The sequence below is a fragment of the Dipteris shenzhenensis genome, chromosome 26 (assembly GCF_047967505.1).
Source record: "Dipteris shenzhenensis isolate YYH24624 ecotype China chromosome 26, Dip_SZ_1.0, whole genome shotgun sequence".
In the NCBI taxonomy this organism is placed as follows: Eukaryota; Viridiplantae; Streptophyta; class Polypodiopsida; order Gleicheniales; family Dipteridaceae; genus Dipteris; species Dipteris shenzhenensis.
This window is the reverse complement of record NC_141621.1, coordinates 30,298,316-30,312,417: the sequence shown is the minus strand read 5'-3', so window position 1 is coordinate 30,312,417 and position 14,102 is coordinate 30,298,316. Positions and strand designations below refer to the sequence as shown.

The 14,102-nt window shown below is 40.3% G+C and overlaps 1 protein-coding gene across 1 annotated transcript; it reads right to left on the bottom strand.

Annotated features, from left to right (window-relative positions):
- Positions 1 to 2,221: 2,221 nt before the first annotated feature.
- Positions 2,222 to 11,318, bottom strand: LOC147884937 (xyloglucan endotransglucosylase protein 1-like). Its single transcript, XM_087397673.1, has 5 exons — positions 11,307 to 11,318; positions 3,288 to 3,480; positions 3,023 to 3,123; positions 2,714 to 2,907; positions 2,222 to 2,606 (listed from the first exon to the last, which is right to left on the bottom strand). The coding sequence occupies exons 2-5, from the start codon at positions 3,460 to 3,462 to the stop codon at positions 2,222 to 2,224; spliced, it is 855 nt and encodes a 284-aa protein (XP_087253799.1). The 5' UTR covers positions 3,463 to 3,480; positions 11,307 to 11,318.
- Positions 11,319 to 14,102: the final 2,784 nt, after the last annotated feature.

Sequence of the window (14,102 nt, the reverse complement as noted above, 5' to 3'; positions counted from 1 at the left end):
TCTCCTCTAAGGACAACTAATCTATTCTAATCTAGACTACACCAACTATCGAAGTGAAGAAAATTAAGAAATAATTTCTTTTCCATTGTTCTTTTTAATATGCTTAGGTTGCGAGTTAAAAGCAAGAAATAATCTATTTTCCATTATTCTTTTTGGTTGCGAGTTTAAAAAAGATAAAATTTTTATTTACAAAAACTAATTTACTTACAACTCATAAGAATTTAACATTCATATTAATAAGAAGTTGAAATCTTAATAAATTTAAATTTGACTTTATAAAAAATAATAAAAACTAAAAATTTTAATTGACTCCAAACCCTAAACCCTAACCCCTAACCCCCAATTCTGAAACCCAAACCCTCAAACCTCGAAGGAGATAGTGCAAATGAAGAATGCCCATGATAACACCATTCAAATATTGAGAAAGAGTGAAGGTGGTGGTGGTGGTCAAATGAGAGTGAATGAAGATGGCACCCAAGCGACAAGTGACGACAGAAAGGACATTTTGAACAATCAAATGTTTGGATCGCTCATTTCTGTGATGATAGAAAAGGACATTTAAACAAGCAAATGTTTGGATCGCCCATTTGTACTAAACTCACTGTAAAGGAAAAAATAAATTATTGAAAAAGCCACAACAGATCCTTTGTACAAAGACTCATCCAGAGCAATATTTCTTGTAAAACTTATGATAATGTAAATTTGCAAGCATAGCTATTGGTATTTTTTAGAGTACAAAAGAGGCTTCCATCATGTCTCATGTCTATATAAACCTTTTAATTTCTTGAATATTCAAGAGTGTTATAGTTTTCTGCATTAAAAGTAAAAAGAGTCGTGCAAGTCTCTTGTGTAGATATTTTTTAAATTTTGTGAATCCTCAATAGCATGGTTTTTCATGGATTTCAACTAATAACTCAGATTTTTTAATTTAAGAATATGATTCTTATACAAGAAATACAAATTTAGGATTTAATAGTAGTTTTTGCAATATTAGTGCAACATTGTAGAGAGATATTTTGAAATGTATTATGTGGAAATGACAGTACCAGAAAGTAAACTTTTGATTCTTGAATGACATTTTCATAAAGTAAACTTTTCATTTGGGAAGGATTTTAAGGAATAGTCCAAATGTAGACATATGAGTCCAAAATTAATGAAATAAGTGTTGATAGTAGCATCCATAATAGCCTGCTTACTGGACAGGGAAAAAATAGCATTCCTACTAACCGAAGCCTCATATGTGGCTACCCAAATCCTATGTACATAGTATCGTGTATCTGATAATGTTCCATAGTTTAGTTCTATCCGCTCCTAGATCCACGCCAAACATAGCAGCTCCCTTGGATATGAACTCCAAACCCAGCATCTTAGCACAGAGTGTTCGAACGGTGCTCCACACATTCCTCACCCACAGGCACCCCCAAAATAGGTGCGTAATGGTTTCAGCGGAGGATCTACAGATCTAACATCTATCATCCACCTATAGCCAAGGGACATGGCTGCCAACCGGGAAGTGGCCACCCACTATTCTCTACATAAAAAAGTTGACCTTGCTAAAGGGGGTAGCTTTCCAGGCCCGTTCTACTCTTCCTCTCCAAGTGTGCTCCAAATCACTTCTTAGCCATCTGTCATTGGCCTTCTGGAACCAATCCTCATTATGCGTTAGGAGTCTGTCCATTATCTTCACAGTTAGCTTATGAAGGGGTATTCCCAGCCCCCATTCCCACTTGTCCGCTCCCATTTCCAGTTGTCCGCTATGGAACCAATCGAGGGCCGAGGATTAGAGGGCCATTCACTGGGATCCTACTCAAGTGTGTTTAATCCTAACTATTTTCATTGAGGCATTAAGCGTCATAGACAATGACTAATTACAACCAAGGGCGAAGTGAAATTTTATGATAATTTAACCATGTATTAAGATATGACAATTTGATATATGAATAGTTCCGTTCACATTTAAGCCATCCGTAGTTTCATATGGTCTTTATATTGAATTTTCATACTTATGGCCCCTTAGGAATGTTATTTATGGCCATTATGACTCAAACGTCCTAACTTGAGATATAGTAGTCCTAAGACTTTACGGCCATCTGTGGCTCAGTGGAAAGCCAGCCTTTGTTATGCTCATGTGCCTTCCAGAGCCGTCTTTTAGTTTAGTCGAGAACTCTTCGGGGTGTTGCATAAAATCGTTGCGGATGCTGGCAATTGAACTAACCTTATATTAAGGTTGTCGAGTGCATTCTGTAGGCGCAACTGCATATCTCTTCACATCAGTGCAGTAGTTGTAAATCATATAATTTTGCTTCACCCATTTAAGTTTGCTTTGCTGCTCTGTATCCAAGGTTTGGTATGTTGCTTTGTTCCACCATTTTCCAGAGGAGCAGCTCGGAGTTGCAGATTCCGTGCAGGCGTCCAGTTTGTAATTGGTGTAGGATACAGCGAAAGGTGCTTGTGTCCAATTGATCTTGACAAGTCCACCTCTAGTTGCCCAGTTATCTCCGTTCCAAATGCTGGAATATATTCTCATGGGCTGCTTGTTGAGATAGGGAACGCCAGCGGCTTCGTTATTGGCGAATTGTCGGATAGGAACTCCATCTACTGAAAAGCTGCATTCCATCACTTCAGTGCGTCAGATTGTGTAAGGGAGTTTCCTTAATGGCTGGCGAATACGGCAACTTGTATTGAAAATGCAGTGCAGCGGACGGAGGCGTACACGATTTGTTCTGGATTCCAAAGCACAGAGTACATGTGAAAGTGGGCAGTAGGATCGAACCACAAGTAGGTTCGTTGCTCCCTACCACCCACCCCATTGGAAAAGACGTTGGTTTGTAGGATGTAAGGTTCGCCGGACACGTTACCGAGAAATTCAAAATCCAGTTCATCGTGATTGGAAGTCCGAGAAGCGAACTGCAAGCGCCAGTCAGCAAACGCTTTAGATCCAGAAGGCAAGCATGCGAGAAGAAAACAAACTTAGAAAGGTCTATAAGCGTGTAAGCGGTGAACAAAATGATACAGAACTTACATAGTAGGCCGTGACGGTGCCGGCTGAATTGCCAGCAACGAGTTTGATTTGCATATCAAAGTTTCCAAATAGATATCTGACTTTGGATGCAAACCCGGACGCTGCATTCATAAAAAAATAAACATGCAAAGAGGTAAAGGGTAAATTCGCTACTATCTTTAGGAATCACTAGACCTGATAAGCTCTTTAGAAAGGCTGGAAACATTATCATGATAAGCTGTTCTAAATGGCTGGAAACGTTACCATGGGAAGGCTAGAAGATTACCAGACGATTGGTCCAATGAGAGCTGCATAACTTGGCCATTGTTGAAGGTCTTAGCGTGGTCTGGAGCGCCATGGGTGATATAAAAATCGTCAGTGAAGAGAGTGGCAGAATTGCCATGGAGGGCGGCAAGGAAAGCGAGGAAAGGGAAGAGGAGGGGCGCAAGACCAAGTGACATGAAGGGAAGCAAAGGAAGCTAGCTGAGGAGGTGGGTGGCGGACAATGTTTAGCGTAAGGTTGATAGAATATGGGATTTATATATAGAGCGTGGGAATATTCATACCTTGAAGATGGTGGAATCCAGCCTACACTTATTTTCTTTTTCACGCGGTATTCTAGCCACTTTATGCTCACCAGCTGGCTCTCCTTGAAATTGAAATTTGAGGAAGAACCTTGAGACCCATAAGATCTAGACCCACTAAATCAAAGCTTGTCGCTCTTTTCCCACAAAAGATCTAGACATGCTAGATCAAAGCATTTTCCAATACAACAAACCTCCTTTAATGAAAGGAATTCTAAGGAGAAAGGCAACCTTTAATGACCATTAACAACTAACAGAAAATTAAACACTAACCTACTTTTAATAAGGTGATCTTGAAAAAAAGAAAAGAAAAACTTACCCTTAGTACTTTTCATAGACCCTTAGTAGGGCCAAAAAACTTTGTAGGTGCATACTAGGGGCTAAAATTAGGGGGGGGGATACTGCACCTCCACAGCCTCCAAGACACAAAAGAATGCCTTAGGGTTGGATATTCCCTTTGAGAAAATTGAATCCCAGCTACTTGCTATTTCTCTCCAGGGAGTATCCTCTCCAAGGAAATCCCCTTATACATCACCGAGACCACCATCATAAGGGGGCTACGGCTCCACTGAGCTAAACAATCTAAAAATACCCAAAAATATTTTCCTAATAGTGCTCTAACTACAACTAGTCACTATTTTCCAAGAATCATCCATGTTAGGTGATGTCAACGTTGCAGGTTGCATGGTGCACTTGGATTTATCACACTACTTCCTCTCCATTGAATACTACCAGTGAATATTTTCATGTGAATACTATCGATGAAAATTTTCCAAGAATCATCCATGTTAGGCTATGACAATTGCAGATCACATGGTGGCAATCGGATCCATCACATTACTTTCCTCCAAATGCTGGCCACGTGACAAAACCCAACAACATTAAAGGTTTCTCTCCAATACAACTTCACCCATTTTGAGATTTCATGCTTCCTCTTCCATCAATTCTTGGAAACAAATTGTGGACAATTAGCTTTGGGCAATAAATTATTGTTCTCTACTCTAAATTAAAGCACATTTGTTGAGGAAAATCTTGCCTCGGGATCTTTGCCTAGATTGGTTTCCAAACAAGAATTTAGGTCAATTGGGCAATTTGGAAGGATGGAACACCAATCCTAACATTGCAAAATGACACACATATTTTGAAGGTTTTAATAAGTGCATGCTACTGCATGCACTATTCGAGAACCTTAAATCATTGGTATTCTAAGAATCAATTTGGAAAGACCCTTTTACACAGGCTATCTTACACGTTCCTTAGATATCATGACCTCCTTGGGTCTTTACCATCTCATTGAGGTCTCATTTAGCCACTATACGGTCACACAACTATTTGCCACTACTTGCAGTGCATGTTTAATCATGGGCCTCCAATTACCCTTATTCTACCATTGCCACATAATGGGTCGCTAGTTACCCTTATCACATCAACATATACATAATTTTCAATAGATGTTAAAGGTGGTTAAAGGCTCACTCTTGCTTACCAATCATTCAAGTCATGGAAGCTTAGGTCATTGATCCATTGACCCTCCTCATTCAAAGTTAATTGAGAAATGCTAATCACAACACCTGAATGTTTTATTAGTGGACCACAACAAATAGTAAGTCAAGCCTATCATAAGTGACTATCAAATTTATGAATGCATCTAGGCCATGCGCCTAATATGATGATCCTAATTGCACGTGCTCTTACACAAATTTCAGTGTCATACAACCACTTTATGCAAACTTGGGGCTTCTTCAAAAGCAATGGTAAGCTCACCTAGAATTTAAACTCTAAAAAAACAATTACTTTGGGTTTTGCTCCTATGTCTAAGACTATAGTAAAATGATGTAGACTAAATGATGCACTTGCAAGCCATAAGGGCTACATCTCCACATGTATCAATTAGTGGGGTAATAGTGCTTCCACCATAGCATTTTACGTCTCTCTCTCTCTCTCTCTCTCTCTCTCTCTCTCTCTCTCTCACACACACACACACACACACACAAGCACGCACTCACGCGTTCATGCATGCATGCACATGTGTGCCCATTCATGCGTAGAGCATACGCGCATGCGCACACACACACACACACACTTGTTGAGATTTGAGATGGATCTATAATCAATGATGCAGGGCACTACACATTCCAACATACTGGGTTCAATTAAAGTCCACTAAGAAAAGCCATAGTATGAAGAATAGATCATCGAGATTTAAAAACCTTACATTAAAAATTTATATATTTTGAAAATCTTAGAGTCAAACATCATTCATATGAGTTTGTATGGTTGTAAGACTTGTATCAACAACTATTCAATAGTATATGCTAGAGCATATTATTGTCTTTGATACCCTCAACCCTCTTGTACAATGCCTAACATTATGATCTTTAAAGTTTATCCCATGTCTACTCAAGAAAGCAGCATGTCTAATAAGTACATATGTACTTTCCACCAAATATAAGAAAGAAAAAGCCATTTTTTATGGGCCAATAAGCCTTTTAAAGCATTTTGTAGTACATCTATGTCACCATCATGAACTTTATTTTTAGAGGTCATGAGCACGCTTTTCACTGTTGTGTACATAAATGGGTATGGATTAATTCCCCAGACACATCAAGAAGGCTCCATTTAAAATAATACCACATGCATGTAGATAGCTTTGTGCCCGATTCTTTTTAACAAACAACGTTTTATTAAAACCTCTTGCAAATATGTACTTGATAAATTTTCTCCATTTGGAATGCCCCATCCCAATACTAAAATTTTTCAATGGATTGAAAAAGTGGGCATTTATATACTTGATTTCAAACGATGAAACTTGGTAAGACTTTTTCCATGTTTGTCCCAAAGCATGTTTTTTTGTGGATAATCCTTAAAATAATGACCCCTATATGGACTACATCATTTTGAAAAACCAAATGTATACAATAATTTCTTATTTGTAGTCAAACCTCTTCTTTACTACATAATGTCACAATGTAGGTTAAAAAGTCATGACTAGTATATTTGAAAGTATCTATGATTATTAATCATGACCTATGGATGTATCATAATCAATGTGGAGGAATTGCAAATGCGATGCACATGTTTGATGGCCCATAAATCTTTTCTTGATAGACTTTTATTATATCTTTCAATAGCATAAAGTTTGAGATCATCATATACATTTATAATACATTATTATATGCACTTTTAATAAATTTGCAATGCACAAAAATGAGGATTTTATGTATATATTATCACATGTGAAAACCATTCTCTACCCTTTTCTAGTATTTTCTTTCAAAGAGACTCATGAATTCAAGACTTCACTTTAAACTGTAAGCATTTTCTAGATCTCAAATATCTCCACTAGCAACTCTTTCCAAATAATTTTCTTTTTAAAAGTCTAAAGTAAGTCAAAGCGGAGTCCCAAATAATGCCACGTTAGTGAGAATTTGTAGCTATCATGCTGGAAACCATTCATTTAAATGTTATATAGTTTACATTGGCATAAAGATTATAATTCACCTTTGTTGAATTTGAGGCATTGTGAACATTATTGACACATTGTTCTAGCTTGAAATGTAAACTTTGGCAATTTAAATTTACAGTTGTTAATTATCAAACAAGGAAACATGCTCAAGTAGTAAAGCAAGCAGGATGATTTGAAACTTTTGTACCTGAGAGCTTTTAACAGTTTTTGTTCACATTTCAAAAGGAATAGATATACTAGTTTTCCTCATCACCCCCTCACCTTGTCTCACCCTCCCCCTCTCTCAACCCCTCCCTCATCTCTCTCTCTCTCCTCCTCCACTCTTCAACTCCAGAGTCCCTACCCTCACCGCCCCACTCTTCCACTCCCTCCCCATCCCACTCTTCCACTTGCCCCCTCCCATCTCTTCCCCTCATTCCCATCATAGCAGCCCCTCCCTCCTTCCCTCCCTCCCTCCAGATTCTCTTTCCACTCCTTCAATCACTCCCTCCTTCCCTCCTCACTGTGCCCCTCGATTTCCACTTGGCTCCCCACCTCCCTTGTTGTCTCCAAGAAGCCCTATGATCCCTTGCCTCTCCAAGTCATGGGTTTGTTGAACTCAAACCTCTACAAGCAGACCTGTAAAGGTAACCCTTAATCATCTACTCTTTGGTATTCCCTCTCTTTTCTCTTGTTATATCTTAGACAAATTTTAAGGCTCAAAGTTGTTCTATGTTTCCTATAGGATCGAACTTTCTTTTCCTCACCACCAAAAGCACAAAAAACCCTCCATCGAACTCAAGGGAAGGATTCTTTCTTTACATATTTTTGCAATATATGTTTAAGTGTGTGTGTGTGTGTGTGTGTGTGTGTGTGTGTGTGTGTGTGTGTGTGTGTGTGTGTGTGTGTGTGCGCGTGTGTAGACTCTTAAAAGAGGACTCACGTATGTTTCATATATGGAGACCCAAATATGTACATATACCTCCAATTGCACTCATACATATATAAACAATATTATGTGTACTCCTATGCACTCATACATTATTCTTCTATACATGTAGTCATATCCATTATTCGTCTATACCTGTAGTCATATACACAAGACTTTCTTTATGATAACATATATAATAATCTACTCATAAATATTTTCTTATGTATACTTAATAAATGTACTCTTAATAGCGTACATAAGAGTATATATAAGAGCATTTTAATGTAGGAATATCTATGTAGACTACTACTATGCACTAAAGCCTACATTTTTTGTATTATATGACATGCAGTCGTAATCATACTTTATGTAGTCATATACACTAGGCTGTCTTCATGATTATGGATAGAATTTTCACTCATAAATATATTTTAATGCACTATTATGGGCTAAACTTACCCAGACTAGAAAGTGTATCAGCTATGCAAGGCAACATTACAATGGAGAAAACAAAAGGTAGTCAAATACAAGTCAAACTGTGTATTAACTCAAAAATGTATCATTCAAGGCAAAAGTAGACATAAAAGAGAAAGATAGGAGAAAAGATATTTCTTTTTCCAACAACCAATAGTACAACTTGCTCTATATCTCCTCATAATATTCAACTAGTGAACAGAGAGATAGTTGTTGCACTTATCGTATTACCATGACTATGTTTTGTAAAAGTATAAATAGTTATAACTGCTCATATGGCTATTGATTACAAAACTGTGTTCCACTTGGTTTTGGTTTATCCCCTAACACCTGGCACTCCCGGTGGACCACTTTTCTTGACACAAAAAAGTGTTGACTTGAACCGCGGAGAATATTTTCTTTACATGAAATATTATTTGACATGTTTCAAGTCAACTTTCTAGGTACACATGATTTTAAGGTCTTCCTTCATGTTCAGCAAGTCTGCGGGCTCTACTATGGGAATCTCTAGATGTGGGACTCTTGCAGCACAGTGTCTGCCCTATTGTTCAGTCTCCATGCTTTGGTCCACTGAATTGGTGTCTTCCATGCCCCCGTTCGAGGATTCTTTCTCCTCAAGTTTGTTATTTTCAGGACCCTATGTGTCATTATGAATCTCTTCTACTTGAGTTAGTGGTGAAGCATCTCTTATATCTGCCATGGTGTCTAGGCTGTGCAGTATATCTTCTCTGTGTGGCTCTTCTACAATGGACATGTTAATATGTATATTCTTCTCTATATGTTGTCCTCTTGGGCTGTGGCATAAGCAGCGAACACTTCTAGCTTGTCTGAATCAGTAGGATCAATTTGTTGTAGTGTCTCTAAGTCTGTAAGGCGATCAGTAAGATGCTAGATTGTTTCTATCAGTTCAGTAAGCTATGAGGCCATGATGTCATGGGTGTAGGCAGCCGAGGAGAACTCCTCATAGGGCCTCTTAGCAATAATCAATAATCATCATTCTGATCTTGATGGTAGCCCATAGTTCTTGTGAAGTCGCCAACAGTTGGATCCTCATATCATTCAGCTCCAAAGGTGACATAAAGACACCATTAATCTCTACATCTTCCTCAATCATTTTTTAAAGCTATTGTTCCACAGCTTCCAAGGCCTTGACTCTATCCTTCAATAGTGTGTTCTCCACCTGGATGTGCATGTAGTCACTTGTGAGCCTTTCAAATTGCAAAAAAACTTGGATTTCATTTCGGCAAGCCAGCTTGTGACTGTTGAGAGGCGCTGGTTGCACTGTCACTTGACTTTTAAATAGCTGCACTTGGGCCTACTTGGCTACCATTGCCTCTTCATGGGCTTTTGTTTATGTTGTTATCTTCTCTTGTAGCTTGGTCAACTGGTCACCCTACTTTTCTAATTCTACAATGCGAGATAACAATTGTTTTTTCTCCTCTGTCGGTATGTGTCTACATGAGGAATTTTTCCCAGATGTTGTTCTGTTGCTCGTGGAATATATGGACAATTCCCCTTGCATATTCAAGCTATACTATGTTGAGTAAGACAGTATCAATTGTCGGTGCCGAGGCTGAAGGCCGAGTTGGGGCTGTTGGGGTTTCACCAAGCGTCTGGGCATTGGAAAATATGTCATGAAGGTTGGTTGTTGTAGATTTCTTCAAATTAACTCTGATCCATTTGTCTTTCTTGGTGCTTGGCGTTTCTGTAAAAAGGTCTCTTTCTCCAAGAGGTAGTTCCCATAGGGACTTTTCTAAAGGTCTGTTGAAGACCATTTGAAGTGCTTGGTCGATGCTATAAGTGGCGGCTGTGAGGTCTTTTATTGTTTGCCACTTCCTGGCCTCTTTGTCTATATCCTGTTTGTTCTTGGAGTGTACCTTTGCATTGGGAATTTCCTTGATTCTCACTAATGAGACTGCCAACGAAATTCAAAGAGAGCTTAAATAAATGGCCTGATCTTAGAGTATTGGTTAGACGTCAATAACTCCTTCCTGGTCACCTCGGCCATCAATCGTTTGTAGAGGACATTGGCCCATGAAATCTGATCACCCTTCTCTGCGGCTTGGATAATGGCATAGCTCTCCCAGGACATTGTATTCATCTTCACGAGTAGCTGCATCTACTCAAGATACTGTTCCAACTGTTGTCGACAAACAAGGTCCACCTTGTATAGTAAGAAGTATTTCTTTGTAGATTTGGGTTCCCCAAATTCCCGTAACATATCTGCCTTGACTTCCTTTTCAACCATATCTTCCTCATAGACCACTTGAGAGATGATACATGGATTCACCATCACACCAAGTGCAAGCATCCCACTTGTCCATTGAAATTTTTCATACTGTTCTAGGGTGCCAAAATAGCTCCTCCATATCTACCAAGGGAGTGTGGCATAGTCCATCAACGTAACAATTGTGAGCCATTCACTGTGTCTTTTGAGATCGAGGCTGATGGCGGAACGTTTTTAGTGACGATGGCATGGAAGTTTTCCCTAGGCTTTGCACAAATTGCTTCTTGGTGACTAGCGTTGTATCGTCATCTGTTTTGTTGTTCGTCGAATTGTCAACAATCGGAATGGTTATGACCTCCGCTTGCATGCATTGGCTCGGGTTGGGATGGTTTTGGAGCTCTTCTTGGCTGCATCCTTGCATCCCATGTTGCTGTCTTTATTGTTGCCCCGGTGGTGAGGAGAGGAGTTGTGGGAGTAGGATTGTGAGAGCTTGGACCGTGGACGAAGGTATTGTCTATGCGTGGAAGCAGATGATATCTCCCTGTTGTGGGTCGGCTTTGATGCATGATGCTAAATTTGGCACAAGGAAACTGGCTATTCTCTGGCAGTATGATTAGTGTAATCTTGCATATTCTTTTGTTGGCCACTAGTAGGAGGCATCGCATGTGTATGCGAATGACGGTAGAGCGACATTGAGGAGATCTTGCAAGCTGTGGAGTACAGTCGAACAGGTCACTTGTAATGGTAATGATGAGCTTTAGCGTGGTAAAAGGTGATCGGGCATCGGTTGCGGTGGGAAGGAAGTCGAATGATGAGGTTAGCCCATCAGGTGGTCGGAAGTTGGTCGGACCATGTTCGAATATCCTGGAACCGATCAGACTGGAGTTTAAGTGTGCGAAGATGGTTGGAATCGAGTTTGGGTCGGCAAAGATGCTCAAACTCCAGTTTGAGTCGGCGAAGCTGGTTGGACTTGAGTTTGGGTTGGTGAAGGTGGTCGGACCACTGGTCGCTGTTATGTAGCTAGTCGGACCATGGAGTAATTGGGTCCATGTTAGACAGTTGTCTATCTACATGAACCCCGTTGTAAAACTTTGCTGCAATCAAAACTGTGGTGGACCTTTCATTCTATTTGTTGTAGGATCTCCCTCATTCAGTCTTATCGAGCTTGATACTGCTAGTGCTATAATACTCCATCTGCATTGACTATAGAATTGGTTATGCAAGAATGTTAATACCTAGTGTGTGTTCACCGTGGGTCGTCGACTCATCATCAGCTGATCGAACTATTGAAAGGGGCGATCGAAATAGGTCCTAATGTTGTGCTCGGGTGACCAATCACTTTTACTATAGGCCGTGTCATTGTTGAGATTGATTAGGTATTGTTACTAGTGTTCTTGGGAGGAACTTCGTCGGACTAGTCCGCAGACTACCGCGGACTACATCAGTTGGTCGGACTAGCCCATTGAGCTTTTGCAAGGTGAGCTAGATTCGAGGATAGAAATATACTTCCAACATGTTGATCTCCACTATTTCAAAGCTATGAGATTGCACTATATTGACAAGTGTTGTGGTTGGATCAGGTCCAGCGTATGGTTTCAATCAAAAACCATTTACTGGTTTGCCCTGTGGTTATTGTGTAGGTCTGATAGAAGGAACATACCTTGAGGCATCACTTCAGTGATTCTAAAAGGACCGTCATACCTTAGTTTGAACTTCCCTAGTCGTAGTCCCAATTTACAGTTGTACATCAGTACCAAGTCATCCTTTTGGAATATTTTAAGCTTAACATTTCGATTGACCCAGCCTTGTCTTCTTTTCTAAATGGCCTCGAAAATAGCAGATCTCTGTATTCTGTCCTCATCCAACTTGAGCAATTGTTTTAATGCGGTGATGTAGTGAATCTTCTGGATAATCTATTTTTAATAGCAATTCTGAGGCTCCCAATGATAAACTCCATTGGCGCAATAGCCTCAATCCCATAGACTAGTCTGAATGGCTTCATCCTAGTGGTGACGTTGAATGCTATGTGGACTAGTCTGAATGGCTTCATCCTAGTGGTGGTGACTTTGAATGCTGTGTGGAAGGCCCATGGCACGGAATCAAGCATTTGGTCCCAATTTGTCAAATTGTCTGAAATGGTTCTTCTGTGAATCTTCTTCATAATCTTGTTAGAACTCTCTGTTTGGCCGTTTCCCTTAGGGTAGTATGTTGTAGATTTCTTGTGAATAATCATGTGAAGTTTTGTAAGCTTTCCGATGACCTTATTTATGAAATGTGTGCCCTGATCTCAAACAATTTTGATTGGAACTCCAAATCTTGTAATAATGTTTTAATATAGAAATTTTTCCACACTACTCGCCTTGTTATCTTTGAGAGCAATAGCTTCGACCCACTTCATGCAATATATACTAGTTTTTTGTGTACTTTGCTGGAGGTTTGATTGGACCAATAAAGTTGAGTCTCGATTTTTGACAGGGTTTGAGTGGCAGGATTGGTTGGTGTGGCATCCTATCAACATCCATGGGTCTTCCATCCCTTTGGCATGGTAGCATTCCTTGGTGTATTGATGTGCATCTTTGAATATTGTTGGCCACCATAGGCCAACTTGCATAATTTTTCTTCCTGTAATCTCTCCTGAGAAGTGACCCCCTGCTGCCCCCTCATGAGCCTTTGTTACGACAACTTCTTGTTCATGGGTAGATACGCATCTTCTGATCACTTGATTAATGCCTCGTTTATACAACACTCTTGTTGCATGTGCGTTGCAATGCTCAACTGGACGAATTCTCATCCGCAAGCGGGCTGTGAAGGCTTTGGAGCAGTCCGATGCAGAGAGCCTTCTCGATGCTGCCTCAACTCTAGCCATTGTGCTCGCTGCTATTGGGAAGCAGTTGGAGAAGAAAGAGACGTAGAGCCGGGCGCTTTGTGAGATCTGAAGCCTTGGAGAGCCTTTGAGTCGCGGTTGCAGGGCCCTAGTTGTCGTTTGTCTCTCTGTCGGTGGGCTAGCTGGCAATAGCATTGCAAAAGACTATGAGCCGTTTGGAGCTGTGGGCTAGCAGAGAAGGGCCTTGTAGAAGGCTTTGGGAGGCGCTAGTCTCGCTGAAGGAGGCTTTGCTACAATCGTAGCGTTTGCTGAAGCGTGTGCACGTTGAAGCCTCTGTAGAAGCTTGAAGCACGTTGCGCGTTGGCCGTTTGAGTGACTGGAGCTTCCTTGGTCTCAGCGTGGAGGAGTAGGAGCTACACTCGTTTGCTTCCTGCTGCTACTGAGGAAGCTTGGGCTGTGTTGGAGGCTACCAGGAGAGGCTTTGGCATGGATCGCTGGAGTTGCTTGTTGCTTTAGTCGTTAGAGCTGCAATTGTAGCTATAGAGTCCGCTGGCCGGCTTCTTTTGCAGGCATTGTTGAAGCTATTGCTGTGGTGATGCCTCTTGTATGCTTGACG

Excerpts from the sequence above, each read along its gene's own strand:
- LOC147884937 (XM_087397673.1), bottom strand. The coding sequence starts at position 3,462 with ATGTCACTTGGTCTTGCGCCCCTCCTCTTCCCTTTCCTCGCTTTCCTT. Across the intron at positions 3,124-3,287 it reads CTCATTGGACCAATCGTCTG|CGTCCGGGTTTGCATCCAAA; the intron begins GTAATCTTCTAG and ends TTATGAATGCAG. Across the intron at positions 2,908-3,022 it reads GCACCGTCACGGCCTACTAT|TTCGCTTCTCGGACTTCCAA; the intron begins GTAAGTTCTGTA and ends TGGCGCTTGCAG.